Raw genomic sequence first — 26,161 nt, 5'->3', positions numbered from 1 at the left:
GAAGATGGTGAGGGGCAACCTGAGGCGGAGAAGGACGGGTGGAAAGTATAGCCGGCTTTACTCCAGACGGAAGGGGCTGCCTAAGGACACCGCATCCGCTGCTCAACGCCCCACCTTTGTGAGACGTCGTGGTACAACTTCGGTTGCTTTTTGTCTAACATCGAAGGACCACAACAGCTCAACAGCATGAAGACAGAAGCTTGTCTTCCATTATATTCGTAGTCGACCTTGCCCTCCTTATCGCCCGAAACTAGATCATCCAATATGGCTACCGAGAGACTCCAGACATACGCGCAAAAGCCCCGCGTGTTCATCTTATCCGACATCTCTAATGAACCGGATGATGCCGAATCGCTATGTCGATACCTTCTGTACTCCAATGAGTTCGATACACAGGGCCTTGTAGCTTGTACAAGCACCTGGATGAAGAACAGAGTGTGCCCGCAAGACATGGAAAAAATCATCGACGCATATGCCGACGTTGTTGACAACCTAAATAAGCACGTACACCCGGAATGGCAATACCCAACCGCAGACCATATGCGTGGGTTGATCCGCAAGGGCGCCGAGGTATGCTTCCATTTGCTAAACAACATGCAACGTGTCACTTGCGAATGGCGCTGATAGTGTGTAGACCTACGGCATGTCTGCTGTTGGCACAGACATCCCACTGTCTCCAGGTGGTCAGTTGTTGTACGATCGGATCATCGCACCCTCCACACAGCCGCTGTGGATCCTTTGCTGGGGCGGAACAAACACACTCGCCTCGGCATTGCTCAAAGTAGACGACGATTTCGAGCCTGAGGACTCCAAGCGCCTGCTCTCACGTCTACGTGTTTACGCCATCTCCGACCAAGATGACACGGGCGCGTGGATTCGCAACAACTTCCCTGACGTCTTCTACATCGCTTCCATCCACGGCTGGAACCAGTATGGTATGGCTGCATGGACTGGTATCTCCGGCGACAAGTACTACGGCTTCGATGAGGGTGGGCCGGACTTCTCCAAAATGGAAAAGAGTTGGATCAAGGATAACATCCAGATTGGGCCACTTGGAAGCGCGTACCCTGACTATCTTTTCATTCCGGAAGGCGACACACCGACGTTTCTCTACCTCATCCAAAACGGTTTAGGTGTACCGGATTGCCCGAACTACGGATCTTGGGGAGGTCGCTATGGACGGACTGATGTCAGCGCCGAGGGACTGAACAGCAACCACTACAGTGATGTGGTGGACAGAGTCAAAGTCGGTGATAAGACCTACACATCGAATCATGCGACTATCTGGCGCTGGCGCGATGCGTTTCAGAATGACTTTGCTGCGCGTATCAAATGGAGCATGGAGTCTGACTTTGCAAAAGCGAACCATCACCCAGTCATCAATATCAGTGGTTTCAAAGGCTTGGCACCTGCGCAGATCACTGCAGAGGCCGGATCAACCGTCCTTCTTGACGCCTCTGCTACTTACGATCCTGATGGCAGAAAGCTCACGTTCAAATGGTGGCATTATCGTGAACCCACAGCTACGCAATGGTGGGTTGATGCCGAAGTTGCGGAACTCGGAATCAAGAAGCTAGACGACGAGGGCAGAAAGGTCGAGATTACGCTTCCACCGCCTGAGAAGTGCGCGGTAGAGCTGATGAGCAGAAAGCCGGTTGCTCAAGGTCAACTGCTTCATCTGATACTTGAAGTTACCGATGACGGGACGCCGTCTCTAACAAGCTACCGGAGAGTATTGATTCAGGCAACGAACAAGGAGCTAAGAGGTGGTGGAAAGGGAGCTGACGCTATTGGCGACGTAATGAAACAAGCATGAATATCTCTGTATACGCTATTACAGCAGCGCGCTGAGCGAGTGAACCACAGTTAATGGATAAGTATCTGAATATTAGAACAGGCAATCTGATCGGAGAATATGGCTTATCAACAATGGAAATGCAGGGACCAATTAACAATCCGCAGCCAGCTTATGCGCTTGGGTCAGATACAGACAAATCTACATTAAACAGGAGGTAAAAGTTTGACTAAGCTAACGGTGTAACCGCGGTGATAATGATGTCATCGTCATGCGCCTGACGAAAATCCATCAAAAATACTAGGGACTGACTTCAACATTGGGTGTTCAGCCTTGCAAAAGCACCTATCAGTGATGCAGGAGCAACAAGCATCGGTAATAGTATAAGAAGCCTTATGCTAGCGATCGTTCGGAGGAGAACCATATTGCCGACCAGCAGTTACCGGGGCAAACGCCGCGGCAACCTACACTTTGCTCCGAGTCAAGCAACCAAGCCAAGCTTATAGCCAAGCTAAACAACGTCCGACCTCATTACCGTTACTTAGGCATATGGCTTGTATCCATGGATCGGCTACTTGGCGGCTAGATGACGCGCCAGCGTAATTGACAAGAACCGAGTGCTATTTGGCGCGACGATCGGCGACAAAACTATAACAAGAAATGGAAGCCCAGGTGGCGGTGATTTGGAAAACAATAATCGTCACCATCGTTACGAACATTATGTCGAGCATCATCCCCGTGGACCTGGTATCCTTTGCGACGGACCCGTCGTACCTGAATACTCTAGTCACTACCAATGCCTCCAACCCCAGTGTCATCAACCTTCTCGCATACGATGAAAGCTTCGTGTCTGTGGTCGGAGAGAATGCAACAGCGCGACAACTTCACAATCTCGATTGGCAAGCTTTCCACGAGGCCGGTGTTTACAATAGGGATGCAAAGAAGCTTTACGTCACAAGCAACTGGGCCGGCGACTTGAACAACCCCATCAACGTTACGATAATCGACCTGGCAAACAACTATTCTATCAGCTCAACACGGTACTCAGCTCTTGCGGAAGCTAATGGTGCAACGTCCTACTATCCACCTGGTACCCAGACCAACAGCTCGACCCCATCACGCGTCTTGTACTGTGACCAAGGTGATCTAGTCAACCCAGCAGGTCTGGTATCCGTAGACCCCGTCACAGGCGAGTCTGAAAAGATCCTGAACAACTACCTTGGTCGGAATTTTAGCTCACCCAACGACGCACGTCAACATCCTGTGACAGGCGACATTTGGTTCACAGACGCGGACTATGGCTACATCCAACACTTCCGACCTGCACCGACCATCCCCAAGCATGTTTACCGCTTCTCTCCCGGGACTGGTGAAATTGCTGCTGTGGCAGATGGATTCACTCAACCCAACGGCCTTGAGTTCAGCCCTGACTATAAGACGCTATACGTTTCTGACACCGGCGCTGTGGAGTTTGACAAAAACCTTACGCGGCCAGCAACACTATACGCTTTCGATATTACGGAAGACGGAAAGAGGCTGACTGGAAGACGCACATTCGCTTACTCAGACAACGGGTTTCCTGATGGTTTGCACACAGATACGGAGGGTAATGTTTGGGCTGGATGTGGTGACGGCATACACATTTGGAATCCCCTGGGAACGCTAATTGGAAAGATCTGGGTTGGTGTTGAGACAAACAACTTTGCCTTCCTGCCAGGCGCTGTGTTGGTCTTCAGCAACGCACAGTTGTGGATTGTCGAGAACTTGAAGGCTGTGGGGAGGGAGATTAGCAAAGACTTTGGGGTCTGAGAATATGGTTGCGAGTCGCAAATAAACAAAGTAAATCATCACGACGCTTGCGCACGGGCTGATCCAAAAGAGGAAGTGCTCTCGATTGAGCTTTGTGATTGATCTAGTGTCCAGATGTCTTCCGAAAGTGGTGAGTTCTGTTCCGAGAAGTTCCAGATCACGACCACAGCGAGGCCTCGCTTATCGTGCGCTAAGCACGGCGCCCCTGTACAGTCTAGTCTGAAGTCTGGCCAGGCACAACCGTCACAAAATCTCTCGCCTTCTGTCGATCAACAGTCACGATAACGTACCCACAACCCACGTACCTATACCCACAATGGCATTCCTCCGATCATTCAACTCTGGCATAAGTATACGTGACATACGAAATTGACCCACAATCCACGCGACAGTTTGTCATCCATTGCCTGGCCCTTTGCTAGACACCGAGGGGCATAGTTGTTCACCGCATACTCCGCGGGATACGATTGCTTTTTGACTCCTGAACGGAGCGCCGATTTATTCACCCGCCAGTCCGCTTGTGTGTGTGTGTGTGCTACTAATTCATCGATACCGCTGCAATGGACGCCCCCGAAAGCGACTCGTCTGTCCCTGTAGCCAGTGACTCGGTCTTCAGTGTCTCACGCCCTTCATCAGCCTCTTCGATACATCCGCCCGATACACCCAAGGATCTGCCAGCGGGCGCACCGATATCCTCTCTCTTCCAAGTCCGACACACACCGACCGCCGGCCGCGCCGTTTTCGCTAGTCAAGACATCCCAGAGGGCACACTTGTGTGGCGCTCAGAAGATTTGACCCTCAACGTCCTCCTCCGCGAATATCGACGCGAAGTATGTGGACAGTGTTTCGGATACGAATACGGGCGGGATCTGGATATACGAGACAAGACGGTGGGGTTCGCGTTCTGCTCAAAGGCATGCCAGGACAAATGGCGAGAAGAGAACGGCGAGATTGGTGTTCAAGCGTGGACGGCTGTCGAGGCTTTAGTAAAAAAGCGAAGCAAGGAGGATAGCGACATGGTGGACGCCGACCTACCACGACCAAAGGTCAAGGAGATTCAGCAGGCTTGGGGGAATGTTGCTGCGCAGGCGGCGCTGATACGGGCCGCACGGGTAAGCGAACAAGCTATACCGGACAAGGAGGATGTGGCTCCAATCACAAAGCAGCACAAGAAGGCTGTGTCTAAAGCACTACAAGCTAACATTACACCTGATGTGATGAGCTTTTGTGTGAGTGGCCTGGTATGGCGATACCTTCATCCCGAGCAATGGGAACGCCTGGAGGCACTCGCAGACGACAAGACTCCTTACCACAGCTCCGACGATCTCGGCGCGTTTATAAGAACCTACTTACATCTGCTTGCGATCCTTCCCCTACCGCTCCTACCACTTGTAACGGCAGAGACGCTAATCACGCTCTCGTCCCGCGACTCGCACAACTCCTTCGGTATTCGCTCCCTGGAAGATGACGGCTCAGAGTTCTTCGGATACGGTTGCTGGCCCGCGGCAAGCTACTTCAACCATTCGTGCGGGCCGAACATTGAGAAGAATAGGAATGGCAAGACATGGTATTTCAAAGCTGGGAGAGACATCGGGAAAGGAGAGGAACTGTGCATTACATATCTTAGCGGGGAGGAGAGGAAGCTGAGTCGTGGTAAGAGACTGTTGAGGTTAAAGAAGACGTGGGGGTTTGACTGTGCGTGTGAGAGGTGTGAAGCACTATAGTAGTAGCAATAGTAGTCGCCGATAGGTAATTGATGTTAGACTTACGATTTCTGTATGCCTAATGTGTTCATTCTTTACTACTCAAAAGAGTATTCAAGTGAGAACTACTGTAAACAATGGATTGAGCAGGTAGCCACTAGGACGACTTGTAGAACCGTAAGATTTTTTTCTTTTTTGAAAATGTGCTGAAAACCTCTAGCGTCATCTAACATCGCTCTAGTAACGAGCACTATATCCCCCAATTTTGTATTCGCAAGTTGTCTTGCTATGCGGGTTGACTCACGTGTCGAAAAGTTTGGTTCAATAGATGTTGCATGAACTCTATTAATGTTGAGTGGAAGCTGCTGCTAAGTGCGGCATGTTGTCCCTTCCGAGCCGCTCCCTGGCTTCGTACGGCTATCGGCTCGCTAGTGATATTGAACGCGTAGGATTGTTCTCAGCACCTACTTGACTGAACAAACATGGCTTGTTGAGTTATATTTCAACCCAGTATATTTGCTGTTCTAGGCTTCGAGGAATATGAGCCTAGAGCGGCGGTTCTCGTTGACGGAACCGCCGGGTTAGTCATGTCATCGAGGGTCCAGATGATTGCCACGAGGATGGTGTGGGAAAGGGTCTCTTGGTTGCTAGATCAGATTCATTGCAGCCCAAATTCTGACGGGGACTTTGCTGCCGAATGTCCATGTCGGCTCCGCTCGCAACCCTGCATATCACGCAGAAAGCACGCGCAATGATAGATGGACGGTCCGAATTTCATGCGCGAGGCCGTGGCATTGGACCGACACTAAAGCGACGTACTGGATGTATCCTATGTAAGAGGTCTCGTGGCCTGCCCAATGCGATCTGCAAATGGGTCATGGCCAATATGCGAAGACGCCGTAAGCGGCGGATATGTTTCAGCCCAGAATGTCAAGAGGGCGAAGATTGACGTCTTCAATGAACGTTCCCCACTAGACGGTGACGTAACGGATCCGCTGCGCTAATTGGACCCTGCAGGTTGCTAGGCCGTTGCACTGCTCAGAGGGAGAAATTAGAATTGCGGGCGCTGGGAGGACGCATGCATGGGAGATTGCCATAGTTGCTACCCACAAAGCATCATGGGTGCTGCCTTGGTCTTATATGCGGTCATTGGGCGCTTTTCAGGCCGTCTGGGGACCCTCTTCCAAGGTCGTAATGAGGTTTGCATGCAGCGTGGCGTCGGCGGTAGCGTCCCTAGCGAGCCTCTCAGCCTCTAGATGGTGCCAGGCTCGACTCTGCGAGTCTACTGGGAACTGGGAGGAGGCTGCCGGAGATTCCGCGGGCGTCAGCGTGTGCCACTATTGCTGAAGAGTATTCGCGCGGAGGTAGCGCAGTCGCCTTGTCCAAGCAAAAGACAAATAACATGACTTTGCGCAAAACGCTTTCAAAGGGTACATAGGCTTCTTCCTCTTCCTCCTCTTGCTACTACATCATACCGCCGCACTTGCCCGTCCCCATCGCGCGCCTGTCTTGCCATATCACGACTCACACGCCGCCCCCAGCCATCATCGAGATCGGATCCTTCCGCTGAGCAGGTCAGGCTCCAGGAACGGTGCTCCCTTTCACCCTCGAATCAAACCCTTGCCCAAGCTAGCGGAAGCCGTAAGATCTCTCTCCCAGACGGGACGCGGAATCGCAATACGAGCGTCATACCTCCACCAGGCGGTAGGGCACGAACGAAGCACTCCAGGGCTACCATCGAGATCCCAATCTCTACATGCAGTCCAAAAACACCTCTCCACGAGGCGGACGCACCAAGAAGATGGGCCTCCCAGTAATCGAGGTACGATATATTTCTTCCTCTACACTGCAAATGCTAGAAGCTTCTCGAGGCGCCACGCCTATCATTTCGTGTGCGCGTGGTGCAGCTTGTTTGGCGATGATGTAGCCTGCATCGTCATGAAGTCCGTGCACCAATGACGCAACGTCGCTCCTCTCTTGTTCCGGCTTCACTCCTCCTCGTCCATGCATGACCTTCTTTCCAACCAAGTCTCTTCCTTGAATTCCCCCCTCACTGCACGAGCATTTCTGTCGCACTACCGCTGGTCTATTCTCTGCCACAAGAAACGGCTGCACCCGTTTGTTTCCTCTACTTTGCACCATCGCAGCCTCTTCGACCCCGCTACTGACAGCGGCTTTGTAATTCAACTTTCTACCCCCCCAACCAGACACTAAACATGGCCGCGATACAGAATTTTAAGAACTTCCTGCGACATGGAAAGCAGGCCCGCCAGAACGCGGAGCCCACGACCAATGTCTCCAATGTGCACGCTCAGTCTCAACATCAACGGTACAATCAGCACCCGGACCCAGTACATCATGGCATCTCAGAGCCCGTAATGGACCACAAGCCGCTTCAGAACCATGCTGCTCCCCATGGCGACTTCTCCGTCGGCGCTGGCGCTGGAGATAACCGCAATATTGCCGCCCAAGCAGGTGATGCCGCTGCGCACGCAGCTGCCAAGGACCAGAAGAAGCAGGCCGCTGCCAAGAACGCAGGCGTCGACCCATCAGTACTCGAGCGCATTGTCGCCGAGGAGCGCGAGGCCAAGGGCAAGTTGCCTAGATATCCCGGACTTGAGCGATGGACGCTGCTCGAAAAGATGGGCGACGGCGCCTTCAGCAACGTATATCGCGCACGAGACACGACCGGTCAATGGGATGAAGTGGCCATCAAGGTCGTCCGTAAGTTCGAGATGAACTCACAGCAGGTTAGTACTACCCAATCCCTGCCCTTCCCTGCACATTCCCTTGTTGTTTTCCCCATCACGTTGAACAGTCGGGTGTTTTTGGACGTTACCAACGCGAGGCCGGTGTAGGACAAGCATGTGCATCCGGACTTCAAGACGCCCAAAGCAGCCGAGGTGCGATAATCTTACCCCCGATGCTCGACTCTGAGCATCCTCCACCCCATCACGACTGGGCTTGCAAGGGCAGACACTAACTGCCCTATAGAGAGCGAACATCCTCAAGGAAGTACAGATTATGCGCCAACTAGACCACCCCAACATCGTCAAACTTATCGACTTTTCCGAATCACGGCAGTACTACTACATCGTGCTCGAGCTGTGCCCAGGAGGCGAACTGTTCCACCAAATCGTCCGTCTAACGTACTTCTCCGAGGACCTTTCCCGTCACACCATCATTCAGGTGGCCAAGGCTCTGCAGTACCTGCACGAGGAAGCAGGTGTTGTCCATCGGTTCGTATTTTTTGTCACGATGCCAAGCATTCTCACTGACGTCATATCACAGAGACATCAAGCCTGAGAACCTCTTGTTCTATCCCACACCATTCATCCCCACACGCAACCCAAAGCCAAGGGGACCAGACGATGAAGACAAGGCTGACGAGGGAGAGTTCGTCAAGGGCAAGGGCGCTGGTGGTATCGGCCTAATCAAGATTGCCGACTTCGGCCTTAGCAAGGTTATCTGGGACACGCAAACCATGACACCTTGCGGTACTGTCGGCTATACTGCACCTGAGATTGTCAAGGATGAGCGTTACTCTAAGAGTGTCGACATGTGGGCGTTGGGTTGTGTGCTTTACACACTTCTCTGTGGTTTCCCGCCGTTCTACGACGAGTCCATCCAAACCCTCACTGAGAAGGTTGCTCGTGGCCAGTACACCTTCCTCTCACCCTGGTGGGACGATATCTCTAAGTCCGCGCAAGACTTGGTCTCCCATCTGCTGACAGTCGACCCGGAAAAGCGATATGACATCAACCAATTCCTCAACCACCCATGGATACGTGAAGCCGATGAGCCAACCTACTCTGCCTACGACGCACCACCCCTCGCCACACCTGCCGCCAAAAAGGAGCGTCTGCAACCAGACTTCTCGCACTTGGAGTCACCGGGTGCTCGTCGCATGGACTTCCGCTCTCCTGGTGCCGTCAACCTCCGAGAAGTATTCGATGTCAGTTATGCTGTACATCGACAGGAAGAGGAGGGCAAGAGGAAGAAGCAGTTCAAGCAGGGTTACCGTGGCGCCAACGCCATGAACTCGTTGAACGCCCTCGATGAGGGTGAAGACGATGACGAGTATGCTGCTGAATCTGTCCCATACGACCCATCATCGCAACATCCACCAGCGAAGCTCCCTAAGTCTCAAGGTGCTGATGTCACTGGTATGGAGCAGAAGATGCGCACCACCACACTATCCGCCGCAGCTCAGGCCCGCCAGCAACAATCAGCACCACGACAGCAAGAGCGAGGATATGGCCAACACTCTCCAGCTGTTGCGGCTGCAGCGAAGCGCCAAGTCAGGAACAAGGGCGCATTTGAGCTCAACATGGACAGCTCGACATTACTCGGTCGTCGAAACAAGAAGGGTCCTGAGCCAAGCGGCTTAAGAAACACAACTACGGTTGGCGGTACATGACAGCCATTGTCACTCGCGAAAGATTGGTGAGAGTCGCACCTTGTGACGAGATGGATGAGATATTTCATGATGGCGTTCTTGCGTTTCTTTAATCACTCATTTCCTGTTCCCGGTTCTACGAATTTTGGTTATATCATGTATGCGAGCTTTGTTCGTTCTCCTCTCATGGCATAGTTTTACGGTCCCTGTCATCGGAATGATGGGTTAGAACATGAAGAGAGGGACCGAGTGCATAGTTCGATTGAGCACGGCGATGGGAAATCAACGCGAAACATGCGATCGATGGCGTGTATGCCAGATAGCATGAATGATAATTCTGAAAACAACATTGTCATTGGTACATCTAGTGTGTGATGATATAGTATGATTGGGTATATTAGTCACACGTTACTTTACTCTGGGAAGGCTAGGACTATCATCATTTTTTGACCGACAAGGAGCACATCCAATACAGGACGACCTCTCGACTTCTTCAGAACATCGCCATCATTGCATCCAACATGCTCTTCAAGCTGCCTCCCGATGCATCCCCTATTATTTATGTTTTGACTTAATCCAGTGCCTAGAAACCTACTTCCCTGTTCACCTGAACTGGATCCATATGATCGAGCAGTTTTCAGCGCACATATGTGAGCTTTGTGCTTATCTCGATCATGCCTTCAACCCTTCTGTCTATCCTGCTTTGCTTGCATTCAGTGAATTACTTTATCCTGTGCCGGAAGCTTTTTTTCGAATGCCTCGTTTTTCATGCTAATAAAATCAAGCTTTCCAAGGTTTGCTTCAACTCGAGATTCTCTTCTTCACAGGCGGCGAATGCGCCCTCAGCAGTAATGCGCTGTCGTAAATGCTCGCGTGCATCGCTTCTAGGTTCAATTATGGCTTAGCGTTCGTCGATGATGTCGATTTCAAGGTCCAGTTCGCGTCTTTCAGCTTTCTCATCGTGCTCCTATATCTTTACAAGCGACGACGCTTACAACCCGAGGTCACTGACACCATGTTGATATTGTATATTGTACAAATCAACGGGGAGAAGCCAAAGCGGTAATTTGCCATACAGCTCAGGGAAAGATGTAGACCAAAGAAGCTTCCTTTGCGCGTTTTTAAGGTGACACAACTCCGTACACGGGGAAGCCTGGTTAATACGAATGAGCCTGACAACAGCGCGATGATTACTCTGTATGCACCTTTTTGATTCCGTGTCCATGAACTCAGCTTACATATTCTTTCAGGTTGATGGTAGGACTGGAAGACACTCAAAACTGCACTTGTGCTTAGCATCTTAGTACAACATGACTACCAAGTGTAACAAGTCAGTTTCCCCGCACGAACGTCATTGTACATCTCAGTCTTTGCCAAGTACCTACTGTGGGTATTTCAGGCTGTACATCTCAAGTTTATGTCAAATCATTGCATATCTACGCCTAAGTGCGACCCTCTCTAGGCTCACTAATCCACACGATCAGTCAACTAGCCCTATCAACAGCCAATACAAAGTTTTAGGCATCAGTTCGAGTTGGAGCAGATTGCTCTTCTGCGATTGGGTTTTGTCTGAACATAAAGTATCGACACAACGTACGTGCCTGAAACTAGATTCGTGTCGTATCAGAATACAAGAGAAGTTGGCACCGGGAAGACATGCAATAGGCTGAAGAGTACCATGGTATCTACCCACAACCGGTGTGCACCAAGTGCATGTACTCCAAAAACTTAGTGCGAATTGGCGTTCGTTATGCCAAACGCTAGACGGATCCTCGGAAAATTCAGATGTTCCACGCCATACCCAATTTTGTATCCAGTCAGAGTGTTTTTCGATTTGATAATACGTATGCCTCAAGTAGCTCCTCACTTCCTAGGCCGACCACAGCTTCGATAAAGAAATACTAACCTCGCAACTGGACACTGCCAATATTACAGCAATGTGATACTGCAATAGACCAACTCGGATGGCATCTCTGAGGCTAGATCTGAGCGCGGATACGTTTCGCTCAGCGAAATGATCCATTGTTACCATAGATACCTAGGAAGGTAACAAGGTTTGACTTCTCAGCTCCAATCTAGTAGTCGCCACCACATGGCAAACATTTCGTTAATAGGAAGGATGCAACATCAATCTCTTTTAGGGGTCGAGCCAATCGAATTATCCGCTACAGCTAGGGCGTATATAAATTTGGATGGCTCGAAATAAAGTCCGTGTTGGCAACACACTAGCCTCTTAGGTATGTGAGCAGCCAAGGCGATCTATGGGTTTAGTATCCGACTATTGACTTTGAGCCAGCGCTCAATGTCAAGATGTGGTGCGGGGTTCGAGGCCAGAGTGCCCCTTTGGTAAGGTTGTTGCGAATGTTGCTACTTGCACTTTCGCTCGGGTGTGGGTAGTCGTGACCTACCCAGGTAATTTAGAGCAGATTTCACATTCTTCATATGTGCAGATGGTAGCTCGTGCTCAGCCTGTACTGTGGGTTGGAGTTGTATCTTTCGACCCGATGGACTGGAAGTATGTACCGCTAGGTGATCGTCTAAATACCGTGACGATGGAAAGGGAAGCAGTACCGACCCAGTCCGGCAATTTGATGTGTCACGTCGCCAAGACGCTACCCCGGATGGCGCTTTGTCCGCGGCTGAGGAGCTTCGCTCTCCAACCTCTCAGCATCTCACATGTTTGCGCCATCTTCATCCGACGTATCCGGTACAAGAAAGCCTTCTTTTTGATTTCACGACGGCGTCTTGGAAGATGTCCTCCCGTGCTACCAGATCATCCGCGATCGCGATGTTTGCAGTTGTCTTGACCAACGGGTAGAGCCAGCCAAGGCTATTATACGAGAACTCGAATGTTTCCGCCATAGTCGTCACAGCAAACTCTCGAATCTCTCTCGCAACTGACCTCTCTGAGCGCAGTGGAGTATAATCCGATCCATGAAGCAGCTCTGGGCAATATTTCCCTGCGTAGCGACCACGATGTTCGCTCTCTCACTACACCAGCTAACGATGTCCAACACCAAATCATGACTTCATATCATTAGCTTCAAGCTCTAGGAAGAGGGCCTGATATGCGTATCTCAAGGTTTAGAGTGCCACGACGGTGTTTTGGCTGCGCTCCAAGACCGTGGGGCGTCCTGAAGCCAAAATTCAATATTCTGAGACGTAACTGTGCATATCTCTAGCTAAGAAGAGAGGGATTAATGGAATAGGGACGATTCAAACAATGCATCGTTCAAGTATAAAGATGAGAGAGATAACCTGCACTGTCTCGACATCGGCCACCAAGCGGATATCGATCATACAACAAAGTCGGTAACTGCGGTCCTCCGCATTCCACCATTCGTTTACACGAGCAAACTTCGATCACCAAATACTCAATCATTCGTAATACTGCTCGACCTTGACCATGCGTCTCACTCAAGCTGCTGTCGTTGCCATTCTGGCCTTTACTGCCGCAGCGACGCCGATCGCCGTCCGTGGAGATGACGCAAAGGCCACTGAGGAGTATCAAAGGTGCTGTGAGCAACGCGACAAGTACGACCATAGCAAGATCTGCATCCCTCCAAAGGTGGATGTTCCTCATGTACCCGAACCTATAGGGGATGGCAAAGAACATGGAGATAAGGACGAGCACGACGACGGAAGCTACAAGCCCAACAAGCCACAGCCAGACCCTCCAGTCAAACCAGAAGAAGATAAAGATGAAAACGATGACGGTGGCTATGAGCCCCATCCACCTAAGCCTCAACCAGAGCATCCACCCCCGAAGCCGGAGCACCCGACTCCTCCAAAGCCAGAACATCCACCTCCAAAGCCAGAACCACCTAAGCCAGAGCATCCTAAGCCAGAGCATCCTAAGCCAGAACCACCCAAGCCAGAACCTGAGCATCCCAAGCCAGAGCCTCCGAAACCAGAGCATCCACCTCCAAAGCCGGAGCATCCCAAACCAGAACCCCCCAAACCAGAACCCCCCAAGCCAGAACCCCCCAAGCCAGAACCCCCCAAGCCAGAGCATCCTAAGCCAGAGCCTCCAAAACCAGAGCATCCCAAGCCAGAGCCTCCAAAACCAGAGCATCCCAAACCAGAGCCTCCGAAACCAGAGCATCCACCTCCAAAGCCGGAGCATCCCAAGCCAGAACCCCCCAAACCGGAACCCCCCAGGCCAGAACCCCCCAAGCCAGAGCACCCAACTCCTCCCAAGCCGGAACATCCACCCCCAAAGCCCGAACACCCAGTTCCTCCTAAGCCACAACCTGAGCATCCCGCTCCTCCCAAGCCGCAGCCCGAGCACCCGCCTCCAAAGCCCGAGCACCCCACTCCTCCTAAGCCGCAGCCCGAACACCCAGCCCCTCAGCCGGAGAAGGAGGAGGATGATAAGCCAGATCCAGCACCACAGCCAAAGCCCGTCCCGGAAGCCGATCAACACGGTTACTACACTTTTGGGGAGGAGATCAGCCTCAAGTGTGAGGGCGGTAAGATCGTGGTCAAGGGTCACAAGTATTAAGCATTACTACGATCAGGAACATGAGAGGAGAATTGTTGGTGCTGTGAGAATGTCGCGTGTCAGGCTTAGGGGTTTGCGATGAGGCGTGTTTCCCGGACTACGGAGTCAGCTATATCAAATCATCCGAGTTATACAAATACACAGCATGCATATACTGTGTTGTGTGCAATTCCCTCCCGAGATGTTCTTCTCTTCTTCCACTCTTTCAACTGTTTTGATGACAAATCTTCCAACGGGACAGAATACGACATTCCGTTCCAATTGAAATTGGATGGATAGTTCGTGAATGCTTCCTTCGCTTCCGCCGTATTGTTCTTGATGCTCGACCTGTCCGTCCACCTCTGAATCGTCGCGTAGTCGTAAACAACAAAGGACGGCGGCTTGCTTTGCCCAACCCATTGAGGAGGAAGGTTCTTGACAGTGGCGGACGGCCATGTTTTGGGATCTTCAATCTTGTAGCCTCCGATGAAATCGCCGATATTCGTTGTGCCTTCGAAGATCCCAGGGAACTGAGGGCCTTGTGCCATTCCACAAGCTGCTAACGAGTGAAAGAGCAACTGACTAGGGATGATGTTTGGTTCAGCCTGTACTACTCCGGGTTTCTATCTTGGAGTCCAATAGTATGGATCAGAGGGCGGAGTTATGTAATCGTGGACGTCTTTAGTCTTTGATCAAACACACCATGTGAAACAGGTGGCAGAAATGGTTTCATGTGCGTCCTCGGTGCTCTCTAGCTTGGATGAGCTTTTGGACGATCAGTTTTGTGTCTTAGAAGCACTCAGATATCATAAGAGGTGGTCTTCGGCAGGAGAAGCTCTTGGGGGGTGAAAAAGATAGCGTAAAGTTAATTAATAGGTTGTAGAAGGCTGTAGCAGTGTTAGAGGTAGTTTTTTAGCAGCAGAAGCCCTCGAGGGGTGGGAGAGATAGTGTGAAGCTAATCAATGGGCTGTGGAAGCCTTTACCTAGGTAGCTATACTAGAGGTAAAGCTTGGAGCCTGACTGCTCTCTAGGCGTAAAATCCGAGGCTTGAGGGACTTGGAGAAGATAGAAAGAGTTGATTGTAAAGATTCAAGTCTGCGCATAGTCCATGTACGTAGGACGGGCAATCGGCGTTGTAAAATACATTTTCAAGGCTCCCTGCATGAATCCCGGGTAGTCAGGTAAGCAATACGTCATACTCGTTCCCTTCGCGAACTTTACGAGAACGTACAGTGTGCCTATGAATCTCCCCCGACACCATGTCATGACGCGATAACGCGATGACACGTGACAATGTAGGCTCCGGCCCTAGGTAAGGTTCGAGGGAACTTGAGCATCTTGCAAGCCACCTCAGACGAACCTCCACGCCTCCAAGTCCGTATCCTCAGAGCCGCGGCCTCATACTCCTCGTCTCCCGCTCTCATAAACCTTATAATCTCACCTTTCCATCGCCTACAAGCGTTATAATCTCATCTCACCTGCACCCAGGTATGAACTTCGAAATCTTACCTCCCTGGAGCCGCGGGTCTCTTACTCCACCTTTCCCGTGACCACAAGCCTCATAATCTTACCCCTCCCGCATCGACAAACCTTACGATCCACCTCTCCTCCACCTACAAGCTTAACAATCCACCTCTCCCACATTTACAAGCTTGATGATCCACCTCTCTCACACTTACAAGCTTAATAATCGACCTCTCCTACGCTCTAGAGCCACATAATCCGCCTCTCCCGCCGACAAGCCTTGTGATCCACCTCTCCCGCGCCCACGAGCCTAGTACATCACTTGGCAGACGCTACAATGTCCCAGGCGCCGAAGCTTGAAGAGAACCAGCCTTTTGAGATGAGAGAGGTGACATACTCAACAAAGGCTCTAGAGATGACGATGATGGAGACGCCACCATTCTCCGAAGGAGAAAAGATTGACGAACTATTAAAGAAACCCACATACCTCGTAATGAAGCATGACAGGAGGCGAACCCTATGGCAGTATTACAAGAACGATGCAAACCACGAAGACACAAGGGAGATGCTAGACATCATCCAAACGGCACCCTATTTGCATTTGCTTGTCACCACATCGACCGACTTGAGGGCATTGGTAAGAACATCATACGACGCTAAAGAGTGGCTGGCCTTTCTCGCTACGACACACGTTCCAGTATTTCCCTGGGAACACTCCACGTATGTACGAATCCTTCAAGCACTAAAATCGTGTGGCATTCGACCTAAGGGAGCTCTTGCAGGACTTATCAAAACGAAAAAGAGGAGCGATAGCTTTGCGCGAGAGAAGGATATGGACTTCTGTCCATTGCCTTTCGACGATTTCTATATCGATAATATCGACTTAGCATCCATGTACTTCCACATCACGCCCACCCCTCATCCAAGGACTGCAGACGGCTTCAACGACAAGGTGGTGAGCGCCCACAGAATACTGGAACAAGTTAGGGCAGCACAGCCTAAAGTGGACACTGAAGAGCTCATCAAAGACGCCATATACGCAAAAGCCACTATGGGAAGAAGGGATCACATGTGTCAAGCACTAATCGCCAGCAACAGGAGGGCATTTGAAATGGGGTGGGCCGGTGCATTGGAACATCTGGGTCTTCTTGACCCGAACAAAAAGGTGAACTATTTGCCTGATCTACTGAAGACATTGATTAACGCAGCTGCAGGACACAAGAGCCGCAACAGCACAGCCGGAGTATGCCCCTCTGCCTCCGGAATATGCCCCTCCGCCTCCATTATCGACCGACTTGGATCGAGATTTCGCTCACATACATGACCCATATCACATGATACGTTTGCTGCAGGGATATTCCTTTACCGAGATAGAGCATCTGCTAAGCCTCCACGCAAACGCAGACCCATATCGCCCATCAGTAGAAAAGGTCTTACACATTGAGGCCCGCGAGTCTTGTGACAAACCCCTTCAACTATAGCGTACAGGAGTAGAGCACCGGCTCTATCTTGTGCTTACCGAGTTACCTCTGCGTTTATCATTTTAAGTCCAAAAGTTGTGCACAAGGAGCATGTTTTGGATTTCTGGGATCATTTATTTCATACTTACTGAGTTATCTTTGCATTCATCATTTTGAGTCCAGAAGTTGGGCACTAAAAGCATGTTCCGGGTTTTTGGAATCATGACATTTCCATCTTGTATGTGCAGGCAGATTGCAGCACTATTCTTACAATTGCTATCCGCCTGTTATTATAAGTCTTCCATACTCTTGCACCTGTGATGCATACTCGGCTACTTCTTAAGCCTCATAGGCGTTAGTGACTTGCCTGTAGATCCTATGGATATCTTGCGTGTATTAGCAACTAAACCGAGGATGCAAATAGTCATCTGCATGACAGGCTTTTATACTTTCCTCCGTCACTTAAATTCCTAGGAGTACATCGATACTGCTTTTGTGATCAACAAAATGCTTCACCATCTGCATGCAAGGTCCAGATTTCTCAAACACTCGTCTCATCATTCTGTTAATATCTCCTCAGCAGTCTCGTTACCTTTTTTGATTCAACGCTGAGCTACAAACACTGTATTGCTGAGGTGACGGAGACTTCGGGCTTGAATTACCAATCATCTCCGATATAGTCATGCGTCCTGATTAGCGGCGCCTAGCGATACCTCAGGTAATACACATCTATGAACAGATCTAGACGTCTCTCACCTTGCAGCTAGCGCGACCAGATAAGACGCTATAATAATCACAACAACCTCTCAGCTTCCACGCTTCTTACAACAACCTCTTAACTTCTTCGCTCCACCAATAATTTCCTGAATTGGTTGTTAATCACCTCTACCTCTCTACCATCGACCAAGATGTTGGGCAACCATGGGATCTGCACTTCCGAGAACCATGACCTTCTTGCTTGGCTAGCTCTCCACGAATCAATGCTGAACGGAAGGCTCTCTCGAACCAGCGACACCTCTATTTGGCGTGAGGAGATGGACCAGGCCATGTTCAGGAGAGGTGAGTCTCTAGAACCATCAAACAATATCGAGAGGACTAACAGAACAGGCGACTACAGCGTTGAAGGACTGATTGGCGAAACGCCTGAACGAAGACTAGCATCACTTGTCGGAAATCTGTCCTTTGTTCGAGAGTTCGAATTAGCAGTGGACTTCATGGGCGTTGCATCAACCATCCCATTGAATGCAACTATTGAAAATTTCGCTGACTTGTCTTCCTGGAACGACAATGCACTCATCCTGAGTTTTCAAGCGTTGCAGGCGTGCAAACAATTACCAGACGACCGGGTTGTGGTTATCACTCCAACCGACGATGATCCAAGCAAAATCGACCTCTATCCCACTATATCTACGCTTTTCTTGCTACCATGGGATAACATGTGGACATGTGTGCTGTGAGATCACAAGAAGCCAGGAAACGAGTGCACCGTTGCGCCCAATACATCGATTCCTCGATCCGATAAGCTCTAAGCAGCGATCAAGGCGTACATGGCGTACATGGCGTACAGGGCTCGAAAGAAGTTGGACGAAAACGGTATGGAGGTTGACGAAAACACCACAGAAATTGATGAGAACGCCATGGACATCGACGAGAACCAGCCCGAAGTACCGGAAGAATTTTTGAATGCGCTCAAAGTAAGTTGGCTATTCCATCTTTTGCCTGTTGTTCAGGAAGAGAACCATATATTAACGGGAAATCAGGGTAGTTCGCGTAAGGCAGCAGGCGGCCCGAAGGCGATGTGCGAAGCCTGCCAGATTTTCAAGTCTTCTCTCAAGTTTGACGATGAATGGAAGTTCGCCATTTGGGCTCTTGAACAAATTGACGAGCGGTTTCCAGATAAGTTGGACTTGACCATGTCCCCTCTCCCGTCAAGAAAACTGGAAATATTGGGAGGTAGGCGTCTTACGGATGGAAACGTTCCTCTTCCTGCTTCGGACGGTTCATCCTCAGGTTCCGATACCGAGTAGCTTGCCTCGTCTGGTTCTGGTTTGTGGGGTTGGTGTTCTGGCTTTGGGAGTGGCGGTGGCGGAGGCAAAAACAGCATTCAGCGAGAGGATAAGTCTGGTTTATTATGTAACATAAAAAGTAGTCAAAATGATTGAAGTTGACGTGGCACCTCTTGCCATGTACTTCACAATCGACCTAGTTGATTTGGTCTACAGTTGCCTGGAGACACTAATTTGACATGCTTATTTTACTAAACAACGACTGCTTGTGAATAGCTGGAGAAACCGCCAAATTGGCACCTAGATCCTCTACTACACTGTAGACTACAAGAGTACAAAAGGAGACACAAATACGATGTTAGCGGCAATGTAGACATGTAGAATGCATTCTGTCTTAACACTCTTGCAGAGGCGGTTCTTTGTAGCAGGCTGAAAGATGAGCTCATCACTCGGTTCTTTCCTTTAGATAAAGTGATTCCGTGTCCGAGCCTGTCAAACAAAACGACGCAGAGCGAGCGATCATCAAAGCGCGTAGTTCGTGCCTTGCTTCAGAAGGAAGCGGTGATTGGTGCGACGAACTACCCGTGATTGAAGCCCTGCTTGACATCTCGTTAATATCGCGGCTCAGCGGTGGATACACAACGCCGTCTCAAGTCTTTAACGGAAGGAGATGCAGTGCTGAGAGTGCTGTGCGAACCAAACGACCGCACGTACGTCGAACAAATCATGAGTGTGAATCTGATGCTGGGATCGGCACCACAAAGGCTCAATCAAGTAATATTACCAACGCTACTATAACACTCCCACTCATATTCTTCTAAAGTATGAGGTTCCCATAAACGCTGACAACACAGTCGGAGGTTTTGTCCTTCGACATTGCCAACATCTCAGCCAACGAGCTCCTGCGTCAGCAACCTCTCCTGCCCACTCAGGTAGTGGTGCTTCTCCAACCATCGTATTTTATCCTTGGCCCTCTTCAAACTCAATTTCACCTGAGCTTCCTTGAAGGCAGTAGGTACATCCTTGGCTATCTTGCTAGCGTCTTCGATATGTTTGACCACACTCTTGCCGACCTTGCCTGTCGTAGCCTTGAATCCGTCCCTGCAGCAGGTTTCGATGATTTCTATCGTTGATCGACGGCGGGGTTTTGGTTTGGCATCAAAAAAGGGATAAGGATCGAATGCGACGTACTCTGGAGGTGGATCGTGGTTGGGGGGATGTTTGTATCGACGTGTGGATCTTCGCGGTCGACGTGTACGTTGCTCCAAAGCCGCTACTGTCATTGGAGATGTAGGTGGAAGACTTGCGGCCCGCCCCTCTAAGACGTGAAGCGTAGATGCCGCCAGTCGATGCAGTGCGAGGTTATTCTCGCTCGCAGTCGCACTAGCAAGATAGATACCAAATCGCCGGTCATCACTGACGCTGTGACCGGTCATCCTTGTCTGCGGCCCAGACCCAAACACTGCTGCGTATGTTCCTCCTCTGTTTGCGGTTGAGACTTCGGGTGCAAGCTCGATGCGAGACGAGTTGGTGGTACGAGGAAGGGCTGTATCGGGCGCAACGCGAGCTGGCGGTAGGGTCGGCGTATTCTGTAATGTTAAAGTGTTAAGTTCTTCTCGCAAGGCATCCACCCGGGTGTTCCTTTCAACCTCGTAGACCCTTCTTTCTGATCTTGTGACATGATCCCTGGGAAGCGAAATCGGTCGCGGTATCTCATTGAGTGTCCACATCAGAGTTGCCGGCCTGCTTTTGAGTGAACCGAAAGGCACAACTCATGAGACGAGGACGCCTGGAGGGGTAGGAGAGAATGTAATGAGGGGTCTTGTACCGTCATAGTGCATGGTGTAATTGCTATAGCCGGTTCTATCAGCGACTGTCTGCTCGCAGTGGTTGACCATGAATGGTTCTGGTTCGCCTAAAGTCATAGTATCCGCGACGCGCCCTGCGCGTTATAGAACGATGGCTTTCCAAACGGGTGTATATAATTGGCGCGCCCTAAAATTCAAAGGAATAATAGCGATTGCTGTCAGGTCCACCTATTTGGCGCATTGCAGACGCGCCTGTGGGTGTGTATCATGGGCCAAAGGCGGGTGTTTGGAAAAGAAGCTGGGTGAGGGCATGACGACAGCCATTTGGGTTCTCTTGGCGAAAACCGAACCCATCACAATGACCGGTAGCCTTTCTCTTCTCACCAATACAACACGACAAAACATCGCCATCGTTATACGACCTGCTTTGTGTCTAATTCTGAACAATGCCATCTGCGTAGATCGTCGGGCTACCTCCATCAGGCAAATGTCCGCCCTGCGGCATACTGCGCCGTGATTGTGCAATACCCCGACCAACCAATAGACGAGAGATCTCATCCAACGAAATGCTTGTGGTATGTGTCTCTACCCTCATGACGGAACACACTTGAGACTTTACTAATTACGTCGCAGGTGACCTTGGAGACTGGGGAAATATTGGCAGCACGTATGCTTATATAGCTGACAAAGTTCCCTGGCTTCATATCCCATGGCGAGAGATTTAATGTCCGTGTCGACAAAGGGATAGCCCTAGCCCAAAGGACTCTTGCAGAGGCAATGCCTCTTACATCTTGTGCATTGACACGAGGCTCACGCTCTGTACGTTGTTGAAAACGCTGATGCCAGCCGCAGGAGAATGAAGAGAATGCATATATTGGCTGGGAAAATGCGCCTACCCTGATATGTTCATCGATCGTACGATCGAGCAGAGAGGGCCAGGGAGGCTATAGCGTTCAGCGCAGGAAGGGACGAGTTGCTTTGTCCTGGACGCAATGTGTAAACCTTGCAGTAACCGGAGGCCCAATGTTACTTTGCAGGATTCCCTTACAGCCTGTGTTTTGGGTGTATACGGTAAGTGATAACCGTGCAGCAAATCTGGTCTTGCATCCTCGCGGCACAGTACATGGCACTAAATCCGGGCCCAGATTGCCTGTTCAGAAAGCGCTAGCTGTACTATGCAAGCCCTCACTCTCATTCATCTTCGTCAATGACTGCAGTCTCTACTGACATAGTTGCACATTTGCGCCTAACAAGAGAACGACATTCCATGATACCATAGGAGTGGATCAGCCCCGTGGCGGTGGCACGGACCTGGTGTTCGGAATCACGGACAAACGGGAGTAAATCAGCCGCCATCAACGGCGGTACAGCAACACCACGCGGTAGCCAATGTACGACATTAGCGGGATGGAATCTGTCTATCTTCACTCCAGATTTCGTTACACAGAGCGATTCGTAAAGCACCGTACAGCCATCGGTAGGTCGATTCTGGCCAACCAATCGCCCCTGTTCCAGACAGACCAGCTTATCACTCAGGCACAGGGGCTATACCGCTTTCATCCCGTCTCTTATCAGCCACCAAGACCCTGAACTCTTACCTTCACCATTCTATACAAGCGCGACCGTGGCTTACGGGCCTTGGCTATTTGGGACATGCAATCCGTCTTCGGAATCCTTCGCGGCATCAAATCTCAGGCCAAACACAGCAACCCAAGCCAGAAGCTCCACAATATGCGCTCGGCTCCATCAGCATGGGATTCCTAACGCCCTGCTTATCTTTGCCCAGACGGCGCCACGTTCAGCGTTGGGGGCACAGCAGCGTCGTATGTATCGAAGTAGAAGGCGAACCGGGTTTGACGGCGCATCAATCTCGGTCCCTGGAAATTGGCCGGATGGTGTGAGGAAAGGCGTTGAAAGATATATATCCGCTGGAGAGCCCCTGCACTTCTTGTCTTCTCTTTCCAGAACACCCCTGAGGTTCCAGTCATAGTCGATACACTGACACCCCTACACCATGGAGGTACCACCCACTGTATGTTTCCCCAACAGACAACAACGTCCAACATGCAAGACAACTGACACAAGCGTAGCCTGAGTTCGACCCGGCGAAGCCCAATGGCGGCAACCCAGATATCGAAAATGTCAACCTTCAGTACACTGGCCTGGAGTTCCACTACATCTACCTTATGATCATGGCTTTCCTTGTGTTTTTGATTATACCTGGAATCGGGTTTCTTTACTCCGGTCTTGCTCGCCGCAAGTCGGCACTTTCTATGCTCTTCCAGTCGTTCGCGGTCATGGGAGTAGTTACATTCCAGTGGATGTTCTGGGGTTATTCGCTCGCATACTCTCGCTCGGCCAGTCCCTTCATTGGCAACATGGACAACTTCGGATTAAAGAATGTCATGTCGGCACCCTCGCCGGGCTCATCATTTCTACCTGAGATCGTGTTCTGTAGGTATCTCATGGAATTCCGAGCTAGATCGTACTTACTAACTGTACGTAGGCCTTTACCAGATGCTTTTCTGCGCATGTACTGTACAGCTTGTTATTGGTGGATCTTTTGAACGCGGTCGCATCCTGCCGTCAATGGTCTTCGCCTTCTGCTGGGCAACTATCGTGTACTGCCCAATCGCTTGCTGGACCTGGAATGCGTAAGCCTCACAGATTGTGCTTGCTGAGACATACTGACGGTCTTCTAGAAATGGTTGGCTTTTCAACCTTCCCTCTCTAGACTTCGCAGGTGGCGGCCCCGTTCACATTGCATCCGGCTGGTCTGCCCTCGCCTACGCCTTCGTCCTCGGCAAACGCCTTCACAAGGGCGACAAGATCCACGGAAAAGCTCATAATCCTACACTCGTCTTCATCGGCACTGTCTTCATCTGGTTTGGCTGGTTCGGCTTCAACGGAGGTAGTGCTCTTAACGGCACCGTGCGCTCGATGTTGGCTGCCTTCAACACCAACACTGCGGCCTCCTTCGGAGTTCTCGGCTGGGTGTCGGTTGAGTACGTCCGTACCAAAGGTCACTTCTCTGTGGTCGGTGCTTGCTCTGGAGCTATCGCTGGTCTTGTCGGCATTACTCCTGCTGCAGGTTATGTCTCTGTGTGGATAGCCGCCCTCATCGGTTTTCTCACTGCTGCGATTTGCTCTCTTTGCCAGAATGTCGATAAGTGGATCAAGATCGACGAGGGCATGGATGTCTTCAAGCTCCACGGAATCGGTGGCATGGTTGGCTCCTTCCTCACTGGTATTTTCGGCCAAGCCTGGATCTACGACCTCGATGGTATGGGTCCGTATGACGGCCTCGGAGGCATGGATGGTGTAGGTGTGCAAATCGGTCGCCAATTGGCTGAGATTGTCGCCATCGCCTCTTACTCTTTCGTCGTCTCTTGTATTCTCTTGTACATCTTGAAGTTCATTCCTGGCATGCATCTCCGCGTCAACTCAGAGGCTGAGATGATGGGTCTGGATCTCGACCAGTTTGGAGATGAGCAGATCGGTGATTGGAGTCTCATGGAGCAGAACCACTACGAGGCGAACGTCAGTAGCTCGAGCAGCCAACATGTTCCCACATCGGTTCCTGCGGCAGCAGTCGGTAAGCAGGCGTAGTGTGTGAGGGGTATATGCTCGATTTGAAACTTATGCCAGTACATCCGCAATAGCCTATCCAAATTGCATAATACGGCGGAACTTAGCAGTAGACTTCCGGCCGTCGATGAGCAGTATATGGCATTAATAGAGTCTCTAAATATTTCACAACCTTATCTTTTGTAAATAAACTAATCCTCATTCGCGCTTTGTTTAACACATACACCCTATGACCCAAGCATGGTGGCAGACAGCGAACCCCTTACACATTCCATTACTTCCGTACTCGAGCGTGCGATTTATGATCTACTATGAACAGAATACACATCAACTCTTTTGCAAACACCACAATACTATCGTTGTCTCTCCCATCCTCTCCCGTTTCAAAGGGTTGAAATATCTATCGTTTTGCTGAATTCAATTCTCGACTGAAGTCATGCCTTACAGACCTGATGGAAATATATCGTACGCTATGTCGTCGTCCGAGGAATCGTCTTCCGAAGCTATATGAACCTGCTGACGAAAGGGGACGGCTTTTTTTGCCATGAATGGTGCGCGGCTAGATGTTGGGGTCGTGAGAGACACCGAGCGTGTGTGGCAAGGGCACAAAGTGGCACCGATTGCCGACTGGAAGATAGAAGCCAATGTACCAGATAAACAGACCTCTGGTTGTTCATTTATACTCGTAGTTCCTAATAGCGACAAACGCCTTTGATGCCTGCGATCACACGTCGGTGACGCAGACGATATCGCAGTCGTTGATGATACTGGAAGGGAGACCAAAGACGATAGTGAAGACGTTGAGAGGCTATGCCGTAATGGTAAGGAGTTGAGACCCGCACTTGAGGAAAGTCTCGTCGGCTTAGTCACTTGCAAGGAGCTGTGTGTTGTCGCGTCCGATTTGATCACGTTAAAGCAAGTATTACCGGTAGCGATCAGATCGACAAAACTTCCCTGTACCACCAGCTGCGCGCGTCGCACCTTTAATGCTCGTGAAACGTCGGGTCGAAACGGAAGGAGTTCCTGAGCACTGAATTCGCCTGTATACCGAGATAGTCCAGCGAAGAAGTCTATCATAAACTTCTCCATCTTCGTATGGGTACCGAGATGGGATTCCAGATATATGAATGCCTCGTAGTCTAGAGGTACTCTGGTGTTTGCATTGAGTAGCTCAAGGTAGAGAATGCGATACACATCTATCAGCTTGTTCTGCAGCCGCACGTCGTCGAGCATGTCCGCTAGATGCCATGCCTTGGCGAGTTTGAGCATTCTGTCGCAGCCGCCAGTAAGTTGCGTCAATGGATTTCGTATATTTGGTCGCAGCCGTCCTAACGAACCATTGACGTTGAAGTGTGCCAAGATAACTTCAAAGACAAGAGCGTCAGTGTTCTTGATTCTGCACCCATGCACAAGACTTGTGCGTAGTACACGACATGTCCTGAGAGCGGTGCGCGGGACATGAACAAGACCAGCATTAGGTAGTCTGCCCACTTGAACTTCGATATCGCCGTTATTCGAAGATGAGGTACTTGTGGAAGAGTTTTCATCAAAGTCAAATCGGAAGCTGAACGTCTCTCTGAATAGCTTAAACATCTGCGCAATGGCAGAAGAAATTTGCTTGATTTAGAAGCGTGAAATCAAGTGAG

At 50.5% G+C, this 26,161-nt stretch overlaps 12 protein-coding genes across 12 annotated transcripts; 9 read left to right on the top strand and 3 right to left on the bottom strand.

The window, feature by feature from the left end:
- Nucleotides 1-264: 264 nt before the first annotated feature.
- CC77DRAFT_949109 (DUF1593-domain-containing protein) lies at nt 265-1,816 on the top strand (the record flags this gene model as incomplete). Its single annotated transcript, XM_018535235.1, has 2 exons — nt 265-570; nt 635-1,816. 2 exons carry the CDS (start codon nt 265-267, stop codon nt 1,814-1,816), a joined length of 1,488 nt encoding a protein of 495 aa, XP_018379769.1.
- A 699-nt stretch (nt 1,817-2,515) lies between these two features.
- On the top strand, nt 2,516-3,604 carry CC77DRAFT_948992 (lactonohydrolase; the record flags this gene model as incomplete). Its single annotated transcript, XM_018535229.1, has 1 exon — nt 2,516-3,604. The coding sequence occupies one exon, from the start codon at nt 2,516-2,518 to the stop codon at nt 3,602-3,604; it is 1,089 nt and encodes a 362-aa protein (XP_018379768.1).
- A 280-nt stretch (nt 3,605-3,884) lies between these two features.
- Nucleotides 3,885-5,401, top strand: CC77DRAFT_572463 (SET domain-containing protein). The gene has a single exon (XM_018532271.1). The coding sequence runs from the start codon at nt 4,165-4,167 to the stop codon at nt 5,326-5,328; it is 1,164 nt and encodes a 387-aa protein (XP_018379767.1). The 5' UTR covers nt 3,885-4,164; the 3' UTR covers nt 5,329-5,401.
- A 2,122-nt stretch (nt 5,402-7,523) lies between these two features.
- On the top strand, nt 7,524-9,727 carry CC77DRAFT_1067152 (calcium/calmodulin-dependent protein kinase type 2; the record flags this gene model as incomplete). Its single annotated transcript, XM_018528962.1, has 3 exons — nt 7,524-8,057; nt 8,302-8,546; nt 8,599-9,727. The coding sequence occupies 3 exons, from the start codon at nt 7,524-7,526 to the stop codon at nt 9,725-9,727; spliced, it is 1,908 nt and encodes a 635-aa protein (XP_018379766.1).
- Nucleotides 9,728-13,112: 3,385 nt separating this feature from the next.
- On the top strand, nt 13,113-14,210 carry CC77DRAFT_1035764 (hypothetical protein; the record flags this gene model as incomplete). Its single annotated transcript, XM_018526960.1, has 1 exon — nt 13,113-14,210. One exon carries the CDS (start codon nt 13,113-13,115, stop codon nt 14,208-14,210), a length of 1,098 nt encoding a protein of 365 aa, XP_018379765.1.
- Nucleotides 14,211-15,990: 1,780 nt separating this feature from the next.
- Nucleotides 15,991-17,134, top strand: CC77DRAFT_1067150 (hypothetical protein; the record flags this gene model as incomplete). Its single annotated transcript, XM_018528961.1, has 2 exons — nt 15,991-16,818; nt 16,868-17,134. The coding sequence occupies 2 exons, from the start codon at nt 15,991-15,993 to the stop codon at nt 17,132-17,134; spliced, it is 1,095 nt and encodes a 364-aa protein (XP_018379764.1).
- An 887-nt stretch (nt 17,135-18,021) lies between these two features.
- On the top strand, nt 18,022-18,570 carry CC77DRAFT_1100113 (hypothetical protein; the record flags this gene model as incomplete). The annotated part of the gene is made up of 2 exons (XM_018530047.1): nt 18,022-18,172; nt 18,221-18,570. 2 exons carry the CDS (start codon nt 18,022-18,024, stop codon nt 18,568-18,570), a joined length of 501 nt encoding a protein of 166 aa, XP_018379763.1.
- CC77DRAFT_572411 (hypothetical protein) lies at nt 18,506-19,223 on the top strand. Its single transcript, XM_018532270.1, has one exon. It carries the CDS (start codon nt 18,661-18,663, stop codon nt 19,138-19,140), a length of 480 nt encoding a protein of 159 aa, XP_018379762.1. The 5' UTR covers nt 18,506-18,660; the 3' UTR covers nt 19,141-19,223.
- A 562-nt stretch (nt 19,224-19,785) lies between these two features.
- On the bottom strand, nt 19,786-21,054 carry CC77DRAFT_572320 (hypothetical protein). Its single transcript, XM_018532269.1, has 2 exons — nt 20,948-21,054; nt 19,786-20,708 (listed from the first exon to the last, which is right to left on the bottom strand). The coding sequence occupies exons 1-2, from the start codon at nt 20,951-20,953 to the stop codon at nt 20,007-20,009; spliced, it is 708 nt and encodes a 235-aa protein (XP_018379761.1). The 5' UTR covers nt 20,954-21,054; the 3' UTR covers nt 19,786-20,006.
- On the bottom strand, nt 21,003-21,521 carry CC77DRAFT_572305 (hypothetical protein). The gene has a single exon (XM_018532268.1). The coding sequence runs from the start codon at nt 21,483-21,485 to the stop codon at nt 21,156-21,158; it is 330 nt and encodes a 109-aa protein (XP_018379760.1). The 5' UTR covers nt 21,486-21,521; the 3' UTR covers nt 21,003-21,155.
- Nucleotides 21,522-22,564: 1,043 nt separating this feature from the next.
- CC77DRAFT_572295 (ammonium transporter) lies at nt 22,565-24,640 on the top strand. Its single transcript, XM_018532267.1, has 4 exons — nt 22,565-22,959; nt 23,018-23,381; nt 23,434-23,581; nt 23,630-24,640. Exons 1-4 carry the CDS (start codon nt 22,942-22,944, stop codon nt 24,534-24,536), a joined length of 1,437 nt encoding a protein of 478 aa, XP_018379759.1. The 5' UTR covers nt 22,565-22,941; the 3' UTR covers nt 24,537-24,640.
- A 316-nt stretch (nt 24,641-24,956) lies between these two features.
- Nucleotides 24,957-26,108, bottom strand: CC77DRAFT_949018 (hypothetical protein; the record flags this gene model as incomplete). Its single annotated transcript, XM_018535231.1, has 1 exon — nt 24,957-26,108. One exon carries the CDS (start codon nt 26,106-26,108, stop codon nt 24,957-24,959), a length of 1,152 nt encoding a protein of 383 aa, XP_018379758.1.
- Between the last annotated feature and the right edge of the window lie 53 nt (nt 26,109-26,161).

The sequence above is a fragment of the Alternaria alternata genome (genome assembly GCF_001642055.1).
Source record: "Alternaria alternata strain SRC1lrK2f unplaced genomic scaffold CC77scaffold_33, whole genome shotgun sequence".
Lineage (NCBI taxonomy): Eukaryota > Fungi > Ascomycota > Dothideomycetes > Pleosporales > Pleosporaceae > Alternaria > Alternaria alternata.
This window is presented reverse-complemented; position numbering and strand designations above follow the sequence as displayed.

What these genes read in the sequence shown, in the direction of transcription:
- CC77DRAFT_572463 (XM_018532271.1), top strand. Translation starts at nt 4,165, where the DNA reads ATGGACGCCCCCGAAAGCGACTCGTCTGTCCCTGTAGCCAGTGACTCG.
- CC77DRAFT_572295 (XM_018532267.1), top strand. An exon ending in TCTACCTGAGATCGTGTTCT is followed by an intron (nt 23,382 to 23,433) that starts GTAGGTATCTCA and finishes AACTGTACGTAG; the next exon opens with GCCTTTACCAGATGCTTTTC. An exon ending in GCTTGCTGGACCTGGAATGC is followed by an intron (nt 23,582 to 23,629) that starts GTAAGCCTCACA and finishes ACGGTCTTCTAG; the next exon opens with AAATGGTTGGCTTTTCAACC.
- CC77DRAFT_572305 (XM_018532268.1), bottom strand. Translation starts at nt 21,485, where the DNA reads ATGAGATCTCTCGTCTATTGGTTGGTCGGGGTATTGCACAATCACGGC.
- CC77DRAFT_572411 (XM_018532270.1), top strand. Translation starts at nt 18,661, where the DNA reads ATGGCGTACATGGCGTACAGGGCTCGAAAGAAGTTGGACGAAAACGGT.